The sequence below is a fragment of the Urocampus carinirostris genome, chromosome 9, assembly GCF_059441175.1.
Source record: "Urocampus carinirostris isolate Australia breed hairy pipefish chromosome 9, RoL_Ucar_1.0, whole genome shotgun sequence".
NCBI lineage: Eukaryota > Metazoa > Chordata > Actinopteri > Syngnathiformes > Syngnathidae > Urocampus > Urocampus carinirostris.
This window is the reverse complement of record NC_142357.1, coordinates 21434099-21450132: the sequence shown is the minus strand read 5'-3', so window position 1 is coordinate 21450132 and position 16034 is coordinate 21434099. Positions and strand designations below refer to the sequence as shown.

Below are 16034 nucleotides of genomic sequence, written 5' to 3'. Positions count from 1 at the left end.
TTGTTTGCAACACCAGATTATTCACTCATTTTCCACAAGTGTGGTATCAATTAAAATACTGCACAATTTTTAAAGTAATGGAGGCACAAAGAATAGATAAATGCAAATCCCGTATTTATTCGTGCTAAATGCACTTTTTTTAAGCCTTATATAGAACTCAAAGTTTGGGTGGGCGATAGACATGTTTTACGAAACTGTATCCGTGCAATGATTTATCAGTCGAAAGATAATGCTGACTACAACCTCAAAACATTGGTTACAACAACAATCGACTGTCACGGCGGTGAGAGCGACGATTCCTAACCACTAGACCACAAGTGATGTAGATGACATACGAAAAGGCATTAAATATTTTCTCACAAATATTAAACACTAGATAAAACGAAATTCGTATGAAAGGCATAAAAAACACAAAACGGCATGATGAGCGAAACAACTCTTTGGTGCTTTGAAGGACCTTATGCAAAATTTTACATTGGTACTGTGCTAATAGTTTACGCCGCCAATAAAGGATTTAATCATAGCAGCACATATTCAAAGATTGTCAATTACAATGCTTAGTTTGAGCTGAGAAACAGTGAAACAAATATTTGTACTGATTCTTAATAAGATATTAGGGCTGCGTTTTATGCACGAGTGTGCGTTATTCACCAATAAACATGGAATACTCCCCTATAACAACTAAAAACGTATCGTATAAAACAATAAATTATGAATTATACTGGAATATTCTCATTTTGGTTGTGCGCATTTAAGGGGTATGGCCAAGTAATGGAGAGCAAGCGCTGGTGTCAAGCTAACTAATAATCATTCTTTGACTTGACTTATAGTAAGTGAGCTCATGTAGAGTTTATGGATTCACGTGTGACTAACTGGACACCCCAACTTCCTTAAGCATAATTTTCCGTAATGACTATTTTGTTCCTTTACAACATCAGTGGAGCCACAAAGATATTCTTACTTTTGCTAGGAGGCTAACTAGCCACTTGCATGCGGTGTTAGACATAATGTACCCTCTTAAAATTAGTCAAGCTCCATCCCACTGAGCCGATCTCCTCAGTGGTCGTCACTCAAAGCCACAACGGCCAAGGGGATTGCAGGGATCTACCCCCAAATCAGACTTCCCCTTTTCCACTTCAAACTTCCAGCTGTTCCACGCACTACACTAGGGTGTAGACGACAAGAGTGAGGGAGCTGTTTTGGGGTGGGGGCAGCTGTGTGTTTGTTTAAAACTCACAGGAGTTTCATTAAAGCCCTGACTCCCCTCATTTAGCAGTGCCATAGCCGCACAAAGGCCGGGACCCTGGGAAGCGGCGCATTGCAAGGGACACCAATTACGGCAGGGAGGACACAGGACGACTTGTTCGTGCTCAGGGACATGTCACGTCGCTGGAGCTGCCTCCCCGTCAAACCCATTGACCAGCGTGCACACACAGGCATCTTAATTGGTGTTGGGCAAACACATTTTGTCACAAAGTTGCAAAGGAAGCTAAGTAGCTGAATGTTCACATTGTCCAACCCCTGACCTGAGAGCTTCAGGGCCTTTTTATCCTCTTCATCCCCATCACAACGCTGAGGGTTGATTATCTTCCATTACTTTGAGTCATCGTCTCAGATTCATCATGATAATACGAACCCACGTTTATCCATCTTCCAAACATGATGAATGTCTTATTAGAAAACAGTTTTAGTGTAGGGTTTGAGTACCCTAACCATGCTAGGCATTCAAAAAGCTTTAATCATCCTTTACCATTCAAAATAATAAAAACTCCATCTATCTGTTCCAGCCGCCCCCGAATAACCATCAAAATATGTTAAATGAGTGTTTTTTTTAATTGAAAATGGCTCTCTTTCTTTTTGTATTGTAAATCTATAACGGGATAATGGCATTTAAAAATTAAACATTTTTGCCATTCTTTAAGCCTCACCCATTTTGGTTAGTCCACATGGCACAACTTTTACAGAGCAGTGCACCACTGGCATACAGATATTGAGACGGTCACAACTTCTCAGTTAGTTGTAGCATTTAAAGTTATTCTTCATGAAAGACAAAACGGTAACTGTCGTATTTTGTGTCATCATGTGTCTGCACTCAAATATGAATATGCTGCTGTACCAACATTTGTTAACCTGTCCATTATATTTTTATTTATTTCTTAGCCAGGGGTCAGGAACGTAATATTGCATTTCATGATCTGGTTCAGAGATAAAATATTTGCCTTTTTAATCATCTTTGTAACTTTCCAAGTTTAGGGTACGAGGAAAGGTATTAGTTTGGTCCAAATATAGGGAAACATTTCAGCTACAGTTTACACTGACGGTGTAACACCAACAGACCCCGTTTTGCCTCTAAAAAATCTGTTATATGGAAGCACTTTCAACAATCTATATTCACTGTTAAGACACTTTATGATGAAAACCTACAGAACAAACTCTAAACACCCAAACAGTTGTCTCTAAGCATTACTTTGTAAATATTTTTGCCTATTTATCATGACAGTCTTTTATATTATTTTATCTTTAATGTCTTCATTACATGTTTACCATGGAGTGTTATGTCTAATCTTGTTGCCCATCATGTTCTACTACATTGATATCAATGACAACATAGACAATTTTATTTAATTCAATTTAAAACACCAGCCAAGCAACCAGAACTTTTTAATCATGAGAGCGGTAGTTATTGGGCAAATATTTGCACACATAGCACACTCCCCTACATACATCCGTATTGTACTGTATTACATCTTCACAAAACAACAAAGCTCCCACCTGATTTTGAAATCTTAATTTATGACAAAAATGCCGGTCAAAATAAACGTCAACGGTCTTATGTAACTGCGGGAGGGAGAGACATGTTAAGTGGTACATTTATTGTTATGGGTCACAACCTCTGGCATTACTATTATTTTCTAGATGTTATAAAATCATTAGACGTCACACAGTGAAATAAAATGTGCTGAAGAATTGCTTTTTGCCTGGAGAGCGGGTTTGTTCTTTTGTTTTTTTAATTATGTCTTACAATATATTATGTGTCTCTCAAAAAAAAAAAAATCTAAATATTTTGCTTTCATTGCTCTTTCGGTCAAAAAGGTTCTCAACCCCTGTTTTAAGCTGTAAACTGCACGAGCCTTACATAGAAATACAATGTGGTTTCAATTCCGACTTGTATAATGTAAAAAAATAAAATAAAACATTACTTTGAAGTGTACTCTTGATTTGTAAACTCTGACAGGAAATCCAGTGAAAAGTAATCAATAGATCGCCTTATCATCAAAACGTTTACCCTCTGATTATAATATGACACAGTTGTCTTCCTCCTCGTTTACCCAAAGCGCTCCGGGTGCCCCCCATGCTGACCCCTCCTTTTATTCCGCTTTTAAAAAGGGAATCCAGCGGAGCGGGAATCACTTGACATCATTAGTTGAGGGAAGCAACCACCATTGCGGGGTTGCTTGTCTTGTCTCATGAAAACATGTGTCGCATTAGCGGCGTGAGGGACTAGCAAGCGACCTCTGGCTAGAGGTTGACCTGGGAGTAAACACAACGAGAGCGCACTTTGTCACTAAGCGGCCCTGGGTGGCGAAAGCTTACAATAATGTGCCTTTGATTGACATCCAGTGATAACGTAGACGATACTGAATAAAACAAATACAAATTTAGGAACACACAATGTTTTGCTGTAAACCATTGAATTTAGGAATCTCCAAAACGCCAAAAGTGCCTCCAGTGTAGCTTCACATTCCTTGTTACAACCAAAAGGCAAACCAAACCCTGACTTGCCCCATCCCAAAAATACGTTTGACACCCCAGTTTTTCTCAATAGCACCAACAACAACAACAGCTATTAGGGACAGTTTTTATTATCTTGCACTGACACCGGTGGATGTGAACAAGAGCACCCTCAGTCAGATGCCAGGTGACACAGCTCGTTAACTTCTTCTTTGCCACCATTCTTTGGCCTCCTCATTGTCTTGAGATATGACATGAGCCTTTGTTCGACGTTGGGTTTTTCACCCGCCTGTTTTCTCTGGGCCTAACCCCAGGCCCGTAATTAGTGCTTTGCGCAGGGTGTACTTTCTCACAGGGGCTATGACACAATTAATCAGCACTTTCCCACCAATGGACATAAGCCACATGATTCAATGGAAGACGCATTTTTGACTTGTGTTTGTTTTTCCACTCGTGCGAACATCAGGAAAGTGAAGTCATGTTTGAATAATGTTCTCTGATTGGAAATGAATGGCAGCGCTGAGGACAAGTGGTCGTTGCGGCAGCCTCACAGTTTTAAGGACCTCAGTTTGAGTCTCAGACTTTGCAGTCCGTCTTTGTGCTTGTGTCCACCTCCACACGAATCGCTAGGGAAGATGCCAGTACTGATTCAATGCAAGGTCACCTTAAAAATCCTCTTGACGTAAACTCAGAGATAAGCTTGAAACATCTAATAATATGTAATATGTTTGCATGCATTATCATTTGGGATGTACGTCTTTCCCTGAAAGAAAAGGAATCATGGATATAATAATCAACATTTTTATGTTTGCTGAAAAATGAAAGACAACAATTGTTTGGCCATCCAGAGCTAGTTCATTCAGTGCACATATGCTTTGAACACTCTTTGACCATTTCAGTTTTAATGATCCGATGCGCGTTTAAAAATTAGCCCTCCTTTCTCCACTCTCTACAAATGTTCATTCTGTCATTCACCACTGTTGTTACCCAACACAATCTTGTCAAGCAATTAGCTAGTGAGCTATGCCACTATAATGGAAATTTTTCTCCCTGTTTAGTACACTATCATGTCCACTTAACAGCACCTCATTTAATCCTCAGATCCAATGCAAAAGGAGGAAACCTTAAAAAAACACAATAGTCTGGAAAAGGGAAACTTTAGAGTGCCTTGTTGGCCATGAGTGTGTGTGGTGGAGTTGCCATAAGCAGTTCAACACACATCTCTGAGAAATGTATGAAAAAGAGTGAATGAAATAATTTTGAAGTCTCATTTTGTTTCCTTAGCAATTGTATCCATTCATTAAAATGGGGTAATGTTAATAACAACACTTCACTCCTTTCATCTGTGTGGGATAGCTTAACCATACAGTGACTTCACTTTGGAATGAACTTGGTTTGACAATGTCAACATTATTTAATTACTTAAGTAGAATGCTGATATTGTTTAGAAACTATATCCTAACAATTTAAGTAATAATGTTTACAGATATACAAACCCTGTTTGGTTGTATTTTCATAAACTGTTAGCATATTGGTAAGTAGCTGCTGGCAAAGTCATATCACCCCCAAATTGAGGGCCAAAATCGATCGTCCTGGTAATAGAGGCTTGGTTCCTACACATGTAAAACATAATGATACGGGAAGACGGAGATACTATCAAAGAACACATCTACTGTGGTGCAGGTTTGCCAATTTTGAGCCCATCATACATTACTTATCTCCTTTTGGAATGGGTGAATGTCCTTAATTCAAAAACATTTAACAAATAATCGGGCACATCCTAGACTGGCTGGCATTCAGTAACACATAGACAACTTTTATCCGCACAGTCACACCGACAGACAATTTAGTCATAAATGAACCCAACATGCGTGCATTTGAACCCGATGACATTGTGGTTTATAGTATAGCTGTTATTGCAAAGTCCACCACATCGGTCTGTGTTTTCCACCGCTGCTACTGAGTACATCCAGTAAGCACATTGCTAATCCTATGAAAACACTCCTACAATCACACACTGTCTCCTCCGTGACGATGCTACTGCGCAAAAAAACAAAACCAAAATACATTAACAAGGAGCAACGGGTCGCGCGTAGCCATGAGTGGCCACGCTCCTGTTTTGACAGTAAATGACAAGCAGTGAAAAGTCGTAATCGAGCCATGTTTTCTTTGGCGCGTCCCCTTCACCTCCGCTAAAACTCGCCGAGACAAATCTTGTTAAAAGCGAAAACATTTCTGTTGGCACGGCTAATTGCTAAGTGAGTGGCGGCAAGCGCCTTTTTCTCACTCGTCGTGTCCACACTCCGAAACTCATACTGTATCCATTGTGTGCGCCCTAATAATAGAATGTCAACCAGTTGGCAGGGTTTAAAGCTTGAAAGAGAGAGAGGGCTCCATTCTATGTTTCACTTGGAAGTGATTGGGCCCACTGATCAAAGGTGGGGTCGGAGAAAAGCCTGGCGGGAGGTTTACGAACAAAAAATAAGGAAAATGGCGTCTCTCTCTTCCCCTTTATTGGTTTAAATGTCAATATGCACTTTTTGACACACTTGGGTAACGCTGAGATATGCCGATGGAAAAATAGAAAAAGCATCGCCTGCTGAATTCTTTTGGGGAGTTTCACTTGACTTGGTGTCAAACTGACTCAAAGGGAAAGATATACGAAAAGTTCGGATATTCATGTTCCTATTGACAATTCCTTATCCAGTGAGTCTCACCTGTAGATTTTTAGGAAAAATATATTATTTGCTTTTTCTACTCTTTTCTAATAGATTTTTGGAGAATTGTTTAAACGATATGAAGAAGCCAAGTTGTACTTCTGCCTGAAGAAAAAAACTTTGATTGAATTCAAAAGTGCTTTCTTTTTTGTTCATCTAAGTTAATTCCATTACGGTACTTGGACAAACATCTGTGGTTCAGATAAGACAGGATAAAAATATGTGATTAATCATGATTAATTACAAAATATTTTGTGATTACCTTTTAAATTTGCTACTTATTTACAAAAGTCAATTCCATTGAAGTTGGGAAAAAGTTTAAAATGTCAGTAAAATTAGAATAGAATGACTTGCAAACCTTTTCTAACCCATATTTAAATGAATACACCACAAAGACAAGATTATCCATGTTCAAACTCATAAACTTTATTTCCATAAGCAAATAATGATAAACTTAGAATTTTATAATTGCAACAAGTGCCAAAGTAGTTGGGAAAGGGGCTTCTTCACCATTGTGTTACATCACCTTTCCTTTTAATAACACTCAATAAACGTTTAGGAAGTGAGGAGACTAGTTGTTGAATCGTTGATAGTGGAATCCTTTCCCATTCTTGCTTTATGTACAGCTTCAGCTGTTCAACAGTCCGGGGTCTCCTTTGTCTTATTCTGCGCTTTATAATGCGCCACACATTTTCAATGGGAGACAGGTCAGGACTGCAGGCAGGCCAGTCAAGCACCCGCACCCTCTTACTACGAAGCCACGCTGTCGTGAGACGTGCAGTGTGTGGCTTGGCATTATCCTGCTGGAAGAAGCAAGGGCGCCCATGGTAAAGATTCTGTTTGGATGGCAACATACTTTGTTCCAAAACCTGAATGTACTTTTCTGCATTAATGGTGCCTTCACAGATGTGCAGGTTACCCATTCCTTGGCCACTCATGCACCCCCATACCATCACAGATGCTGGCTTTTGCACTTTGCGTGCATAACAGTCTGGGTGGTTCTGTTCTTCTTTGGACCGGAGGACACGACGTCCACAATTTCCAAACACAATTTGGAAAACTGACTCATCAGACCACAGAACACTTTTCCACTTTGTATCAGTCCATTTTAGATGGGCTCGGGCCCAGAGAACCCTGCGGCGTTTCTGGATGTTGTTGATGAATGGCTTACGCTTTGCAACATAAAGTTTTAACCCACACTTACGGATATAGCGTCGAACTGTATTGACTGACAGTGGTTTTCCAAAGTGTTCCTGAGCCCATGTGGTGATGTCCTTTACACATTGATGTCGGTTCTTAATGCAGTACCGCTTGAGGGCTCGGAGGTCACGGGCATTCAATAATGGTTTACGGCCATGCCGTTTACGCACAGTGATTTCTCCAGATTCCCTGAACCTTTTCACAATATTATGGACTGTAGATGATGATATCCCTAAATTCCTTGCAATTGTACTTTGAGGAATGTTGTTTTTAAACTGTTCAACAATTTGCTCACGCAGTTGTTCACAAAGAGGTGAACCTCGCCCCATCCTTGCATGTGAATGACTTAGCTTGTTCGGGTCTCCCTTTTTTATACCCAGTAACAACTCTCACCTGTTGCTAATTCATCTGTTCACCTGCAAATAGTTGGTTGATTTCCATTCATCCACTTTCTGAGTAGTTATTGACACCTGTCCCAACTATTTTGGCACGTGTTGCTGTCATCAAATTACAGAGTTGATGATTTTCTCCCAAAACAATAAAGTTTATGAGTGAAGACAATAAATATGTTGTCTTTGCTGTGCATTCATTTAAATATGGGTTGAAAAGAATTTGCAATTTACTTGGATCAATTTTTATTTGCAATTAACACACTTTCCCAACTTCATTGGAATTGAGTTTTGTAAATGTATCATTATTTGACACTTTACCACACAAAATGTATATTTTTTATCTTTTGATGCCAGTGACATAGGGTAAAGTCCGTCTAAATTTGAGAGGTACAGATTGCAGAAAATTCAATTATTGTGTTTATCACTCCATTGCTGTTCATGCAGCAGAACTGTAATGCTGATTTCAACTAAAGACAGGCCTGCAAGTGTTATTATGTATTTTTGCCAGTAAGTAAGACATAAATAAAACATCACAAAGACAACTCTTTGTGATTAAGGGCTATACAAATAAACATGACTTGACTTGACATTACACAGCAATAGACAGCTATAGATGTCAAACCTCAATTTTCCATTAAAGTAGGGAAGCGGTAAAGGAGGCAAAAATATTTTTTCCAAGAAAAAGTGGAATTTGTGAAGCCTGGTCAACCACCTCCGCTTCTAACTGGCTTATTTTATTGTATTCTTTTTTTTCTTTACAGGAGCAAAGAAAGACGTTTTGCTGCTATGTCAGCAAAAGAGTCTCTGGTAATTAACATGTGTTTTATTTTTAGAGTTTGCTTTTATATTAATCAATATGCTTACATGCTCCAGTACATTTTAGTATTGTTGATACAGTATTCATCCTCGAATACATAAAATAAATAGTGATTGTAATCAAGGTGTGCATTACGTCATTCAAAAACTTAGTGAAAGGCCAAATCCAAAACCTACCACCCACCACTGGGAAACAGTGGTTTAATAGCTCCCAGAGGTTGCATGTGGGGGGGACATGATGAAAAAGCTACGAGGGGGGACATAAAACATTCCTAAAAGTCTATTCTGCTTTAACTCCGCCATCAGAGACAAGCCCTGATCTATCATGTAAGCGGTGAATCATCCACTGTTAAAAGTCGACCACACATACCCCTGAAGGTAAAGGGGACAAGTGAGGTGGGGGTGCCCCTTCGGGGGGGCCAATAGAAGGGAGAAGCCTTGAGAATTCAAACCCAGTATTTTTTCCCCCTGTCTTCCGTGGCATCATCATTCAGTCTGACGGTTCCTGTAAACAGCGTTGGGGAAAGCATACCGCTGCGCATTCCTGCAGCACCTTTCATAAAACATAGAGAAATGTCCATGCTTTTTGAATGCTCTCAACAAACAAAAGCCTATTTTTAGCCTTGTTCAAAGGTTAGGAAAGCAATTTTGCAATTTTTCCGCTCCTCAGTGCGATCTTGAAATATTTTCAGAATGTTGCCGTCATGCTTTTAAGACTGGCCTCAATTTTGGATGCGCAGGAAATTGTTACATAAAAGTTATACAAAACTGATTACTCTTTTTTTCTAATTAATCTGTGGCTGCCTCAAAATCAAATAACAGTGGAATGCAAGACAACTGGGCAGCACGGCGGTGCGGTGGTTAGCACGTGTGCATCACAGTTCTCAGGTCATGAGATCGAACTTTCTGTGTGGAGTTTGCATTTTCTCCCTGTGCTTGCGTGGGTTTCCTCCGGGCACTCTGGTTTCCTCCCACATTCCAAAAACATGCATGTTAGGTTAATTGGCTTGTCTGAATTGTCCCTAGGTGTGAATGAGCGAGTGAATTCTCTGTCCCTGTGTACCCTGCGACTGTCTGGCAACCAGTTCAGGGTGTCCCCTTCCCACTGCCCGAAGACAGCTGGGAAGGGCTCCAGCACCCCCGCGACCCTACTGAAGATAAGCGGTGCAGATAATGGATGGATGGACGCAAGACAACTATGGTAGCCTGCTTACAGTTGTCTTTCTTGGCTATGATGAAACATTTTATCAGTGAGGACAGTGACAAAGCAGGTGTAGCATGACAACATTGAAACTGCTGAATCCATAGTGCATGGGATATTAAACGGCACATCATCTAAAATGTATTTCCCTAAGAGACTGAGATACATTTTATCCACAAGGAGACTGTGGACACGAAGAAAACAAGACACGGTGTCAAAGTAGAGACCGTCAAAAGTAATACTCCTATGTTATGGCACAGATGTAGGAGCCCACTTTTACTTCCTTATGAAGACAGCCCTGAGGACAGGGTTCTCCAACGTGATGTACATGGGCCACCTAAGAACCTGAGTACCCTGCGGACAGGTTCTAAAAACGGCTCACCAGGGATGGGTCTTTGCAATCTTTTAGTAAATTTGATTTTTTTTTAAGTCGTTGACTTAACGTATAAATATTAGACCTTGTCATAACATTCACAACATATGTTGTTTATTTTGGAAATGTATATCAAAATGGTAGCTCTTCGCACCAATCAGTAAAATAAAGTAGCTCTCAGCTTAAAGTTTGGTGACCCCTGCTCTAGGACCATTTAGAGACTGTAGGCAGCCAAGGAAATCATCCTCATTTGGGAGGAGAGACTGCAAGGTGTATTTGTATAGCATTAGGTGCGGTTCATGATTCTTGAATCCATGGAGAAAATTCCCTGGATCACAGGATGTAATCCATTTTGTTTTGATTCAATAATTTTATATTCTGTTGGATCCTTTGAACTTTTGAAAAAAATTACCACCAAAACCAGCTTTACAGATAATCCTGAAATGTTGTGTGGATATCTATCTTGACAGGATGTATTTAAACATGCCTAGAATTAAACAGTTGAGGTAATTCAACTATTCTTCTCTAAAGAAGCAATTCTTAGAGAGTTTAAACTGCTGCTTTTGAATTCACCCAAAATGGATTAAGGACCCACACTAGCAATAAAGACATAGACATCACTGAATTAAAATATAGTCCTCATTTTATTAACAGAGGCCAAATAAAACTTAGCACATTTTATTTACAAATTGGAGGCAATAAATATCTTAATAATAGTCATAAAATTATTTTTTGCTTATATTAAAAAAAGGTCATAAATGTGTGTCACTTTTGTTAGTAAGGTTGCCAGTAGACAGGTGAGTACACATTACTGGAGTGAGGAGGAGGGAGAAATGGTAAAGTCACTGCAGAAGTGTCCCAGTAGAACTTGTCGATGACTCAGGAAATAAGAAACCAGGAGGTAGAAGAGGTTTCATTACCAAAAGAACAAAAAAAAAACCCTCAGATTTTTTTTTTCTGGTTTGTCCAGTAGTGTGTCTGCAAAAGAAGTGGAAGACCTAGAATCGGGTTTGAAAAATACATAGAATGCTGTATGAAATATTGCACTCAGAGCAACACAGTCATTCCAGTGGCATTTCTTCTTGTTTCCACGGCGTCCTCTTCCAGTGGAAAATATGGCGTTCTCGTCATGGCGGGGCAACACAAACACGGTTCCAATAAATCCCACTTGGCTGATCTTTACGGCATTGCATCACCTCCTGGCTTGAAAGTCAACAAAGACGCTGTCCCGAAAAGCTTCCTGTGGTTTATCCGTACGTATAAATAAGACATCGGGACGCATCAAGTAGAAAAATAGAAATTTGTTCTTTCAAGACCAGATTGTCTGTGGAGTGTCTGCCCTCCTGAGTGCTGTAAATGAAACCATTCATGCGTCCATCAGTTCCTCCTGGCTTTTATCCGGCGGGCTCGCCGCGTGCGTTTGGTGACTGGCGTGAAGCGGAACTCTTCCATCGGATCCTCGCGGCCTTTGGGGTCCCGCTTCATAAAGTGGACCTCTTGCTGCCGCTGGGTGGTCCTCGAGCCCTTCTTGGGCCGGCCCTTTCGGTTAAAGCCCAGGTACCAGCCTTTGTATTTGGCCGACACCAGCGCCGTGTAGTTGTTCTCCAGGAACTCCTCTACGAAAACGCACTCCTGCTTCCTGCCGTCGGGCTGGTAAAAAACAATGAGAGGACACTTTATTTTATGTTCAAAAGAGCTCTATTCAAGGATCAATCGTGACACAATATTGGTGAGCTTCAAATCTTCAAACTTCAGAGATGTATTGGTTGGAAATTTGCAAAAGAAAGTATAAAAGTCCCACAGCATTGAACCAGTTTTGAAGAATAACAACAGTGGTCTATGTTAAGTTCTCTAGGCAAAAAAGGCAAATATCCAAAAATATGGATAACAAAAGAAAAGGGCAATTGGACAAAGTGGTGACTGCTGAAGGTATACTAATATTGCACTGTTTCCAGAGCTAAGGCAAAAAAAAGGACCTGCATTTACTGTACTGTGGTACCTCTACATAAGAGCTTAATTTGTTCCAGAATTGTGCTTGTAGCTCAAATTACATGTGTAACACATTTAAATATAAAATAAACATATAAATATAGTACAATACGTAAGAAGATAAAAAAGATAATATTAACAAAATAAAATGCAAGTTTATTATGAGCACTTACCATGGAATATAGGTAAGATCAAGTAGAAGTAAAAAACAGTCGTCTAAATAAATACTTGAGTAAAAGTAAGTGCATGCTGTACAGATCCTCTATGAAGAAAAAATTGATTGCCCAGGCCCAAGAGCGTACCTCTACCATGAAGGCAGTCGCCGAAACAATGTTGTGTGCATGGTGCGGAGGATGGGGATGCAAAGAGGACTGATGGAGATTGCACCCCTGTCAACTTACAGTTTATGTTTCCCCCTAATTTTATATATTGTTTAATCATTTGAAATTGTGTATGCCATGTAACAATTATTATACGGGATTGAAAGGTTATAAATGACGAATATCATCCTGTCCATTGCTCTAATCCTGATAGCCCTTTGAGACTCCTTGTGATTAAGGGCTATACAAATCAACATGACTTGACTTGACTTGATAGTCTTGGTCACTGGTACCAGGCGACAATGTAATTGTGTATTGCTAATATTGTCGTGGTATTCTTCATAGTCTGTTTGTCTGCGGTTAAATAAGTGCTGTGTTGTGTGTGTAAGGTTTATTATCGCTTAATAAGTGGAATTGCAACTATTGATACTGGTAGAAAGTGGCTGTGGTTCAGGGAGCAATAGGCTGAGGTTGATAGGTATGCGATCGAGAGGCTGTTGATCATACCTAAGCACTTTCTGTACACTCAATTATAGTTACTGTATTTTTAAATGTACCTCCAGCACTTTTTTCCTGTAGTAGTTTGCATGCGCTATCTGGAACAAGCTCATGCTGCCAGTAAGCAGTCACGAGTGGTGAGCGGTCTTAAGCGGTCTTGAGTGTTAGCTCGTGACCTAGATTTTCCATCGTATGCGGAGAAAGATTTTTCTTCCAACTAAACATCGCAATTCTCGTGTTTGTAGGTGCTCACAGCCAAGCGAAGAAAATATCAGGCAACAAACACGTTTTTCCATTAGGCGATAATAAGTTTTAGATAGCAGAGAGCGTTCATGAAGGAGGACAATTGGTTCTTCCCTTGTGGAATACTAATGGAGACTATGCCCCACAAAAAATCCTTTAAAAATTGGAGAACGGGACAAGCCAACAAGAACCAGTGAATAGTGAGATTTTTCAGAATCCTCTTTTCTAAATGGAGAGCCATTTTATTCAATGGGGGACTTCGAGTGGCAAGATAATACAATGCATTAGTGTTAATGGAATTCTGCTGAAGGTATACTTTTGCTTTGCAGTGCTAATTAAAGAAAATGAAAACATAATTTTCCAGTTTTCATCATGACCGCATTGTAATAGTTGATTTTTATAAAAACATTGTAAATGTTAGGTTTCTAGAGTCTTTTCCCAGCAGCAGCCCTGCATAACTACTACCACTACCACCATTCGTACCCCTGCAACTTCTAAACCCCTCCTGGAGACCACCTGGTGTGAGCAGGTGACATAATTGCATTCCTCTTAAGTGACCATTAGCAGCGCGGGTGCATTGTGGCCATTGCGGCGGCTAATTGAGCGATCCAGTTACGTAATGTAGGAACGGGCCCAGAGTTATCAAAAGGGTATTGTTTTGAGTAGGCGTAGTGCAGGAGAGGATGGGGTGACTCACCCGGATTTAAAGCCCCTTCTAGCAAAATCTGTTTTGATTTGACAGAATTTACAGGGCACTCACCCTTCCGACTATTTTGCCCTTCTCGTTCATGCAGATGTAGTGTTGGCTCTCTTTGCCTTTGATCCGGATGTGGCTGCCAAAGGTTTCTGTCTCCACTACCAGAAGAGCTGAAAAACACACAGAAGCAAACATTAGGGTGATTAAATAAAAGCAGTTTGCACAATTTATCTTTTCCAAAAAAACACGAGATGATATTCAAATTTTCGCTTTTCAATGGTAATAACGCCCACTTTTCAATTTTACCTAAAAGGAGATTAAGTACAGAAATATACTGGATACCTCTTTGCCAAGTGAAAATGAGACACCTCATACCCAAAACAAAAAGAGAAACAAGCATCTATTACAGGGGGTCACCGAGCTTTTTGAAGCTAAGAGCTACTTTTTGTTAGTGATAGGTGCGATGGAATACAATTTGATATGTATTTCTAAAATGACAACTTTTGACGCTATTGATTTGCTGTTACCAAGTTGTAATCATTAGAAGTAGGGTTCAAATAGGAAGTCAACCACTAAAACATGCCAGTTAGAAATGAGGAGAAAAATGTTGCGGTTTGGTCACTTTGAATCTCTGTAGGTTGTATTCTTCCTTGTGCTTTGTAGCACTCCTTTTTGGTGGTGCTTTGCAATAAAGCAACATCTGGAGGTCAAATATTACACAGTGTACCTTTAGGATTAATACTAAAACATGTTGTTTTGCTTATCTTACCTTTAAGGCACATCAGTTACTTAGGAATTTAAAAACTTAAGAAATAAAAGAGCGATGTGACAAATTACCCCACATTTGGAGTATTTTCTAGTAGTAGTGGCCAATTTGTGGCTCATTTGGAGTATTTTCTAGTAGTAGTGGCCAATTTGTGGCTCAGGGGCCACTATCCCTCATTTTATGGTTGATGGCCTATACAAAAACTGACATCCGCTACACTGAACCTGTTCTTATACTTAAGAGCTTTTCCAAGTGAAATAATACAATTTAAAAAAGGTAAAAATCAAAGTATTTCTTTAACGCAACAATATATGCTCATGTCAAGGTCAGTTTCCCCTTTATTAATTATCTTTCTATTGTTTGTAGGAAAAAAATAAATACTATAAAAGGACAATGACCCATCACTAGTGAGCTATTATTGGAACCTCTTCGCTGGCTACTCAGGTGTTCTTCAGGGGGTAGCCAGTGCTATGGAGACCCCTGATCTACTTACGATATCATCTGAGGAATTTGATTGGAGACTCTAGGAAAGGAAGAAAATGACAACCAATCCAAGGAACTTAAAACAACCATAAGATTGTATTTTGTATGTATTTCTTAGTAAAAAAGATGATTTCAACAAATGAGAAATAAAGGGCACCAAGACATTAATCACTACAGCCGAGAGGATAAAAATAAGTATAAATTTCCAAACACCAAACAAGCTCACAAAAGAATACTTTACATACTCCCCAGAGAGACAATACATGCAAGCAAGAAAAAGGAAACCCTTAGCCACAAACATTATAAAGATGTTACTCCATAGTAAAAAATTATTTATTTAAGGGCAGCAAAAAATAGGTCTGAACAACCACGTTGAAAAAAAAATATTCGCCCATCCATTTTCTGCGCCGCTTATCCTTATCAGGGTCGTGTGGTAAAAACAAAAACATGCTTTTGAAATATCAATAATGGTCCAGAGTAAAGCCGTCGAGACTAAAAGACAGCATAAGAGATTAAGTGAAGCAAGAAAATGGACCACTCAAACCAAGTGATGCTAAATCAAAACATGCCTAAAAATTACAATAACTGAAAACAATGTTTTCTTGTA

At 39.5% G+C, this 16034-nt stretch overlaps 1 protein-coding gene across 1 annotated transcript in view; it reads right to left on the bottom strand.

Annotated features, from left to right (window-relative positions):
• Positions 1 to 11511: 11511 nt before the first annotated feature.
• Positions 11512 to 16034, bottom strand: part of fgf24 (fibroblast growth factor 24) — a 35280-nt gene continuing 30757 nt past the window's right edge. The window contains exons 4-5 of the mRNA XM_088344848.1: positions 14242 to 14348; positions 11512 to 12081 (exon numbers count right to left, since the gene is read on the bottom strand). Of these exons, the coding sequence (XP_088200974.1) occupies positions 11809 to 12081; positions 14242 to 14348 (380 nt within the window). The 3' untranslated portion in view covers positions 11512 to 11808. The remainder of the gene's footprint in view (positions 12082 to 14241; positions 14349 to 16034) is intronic.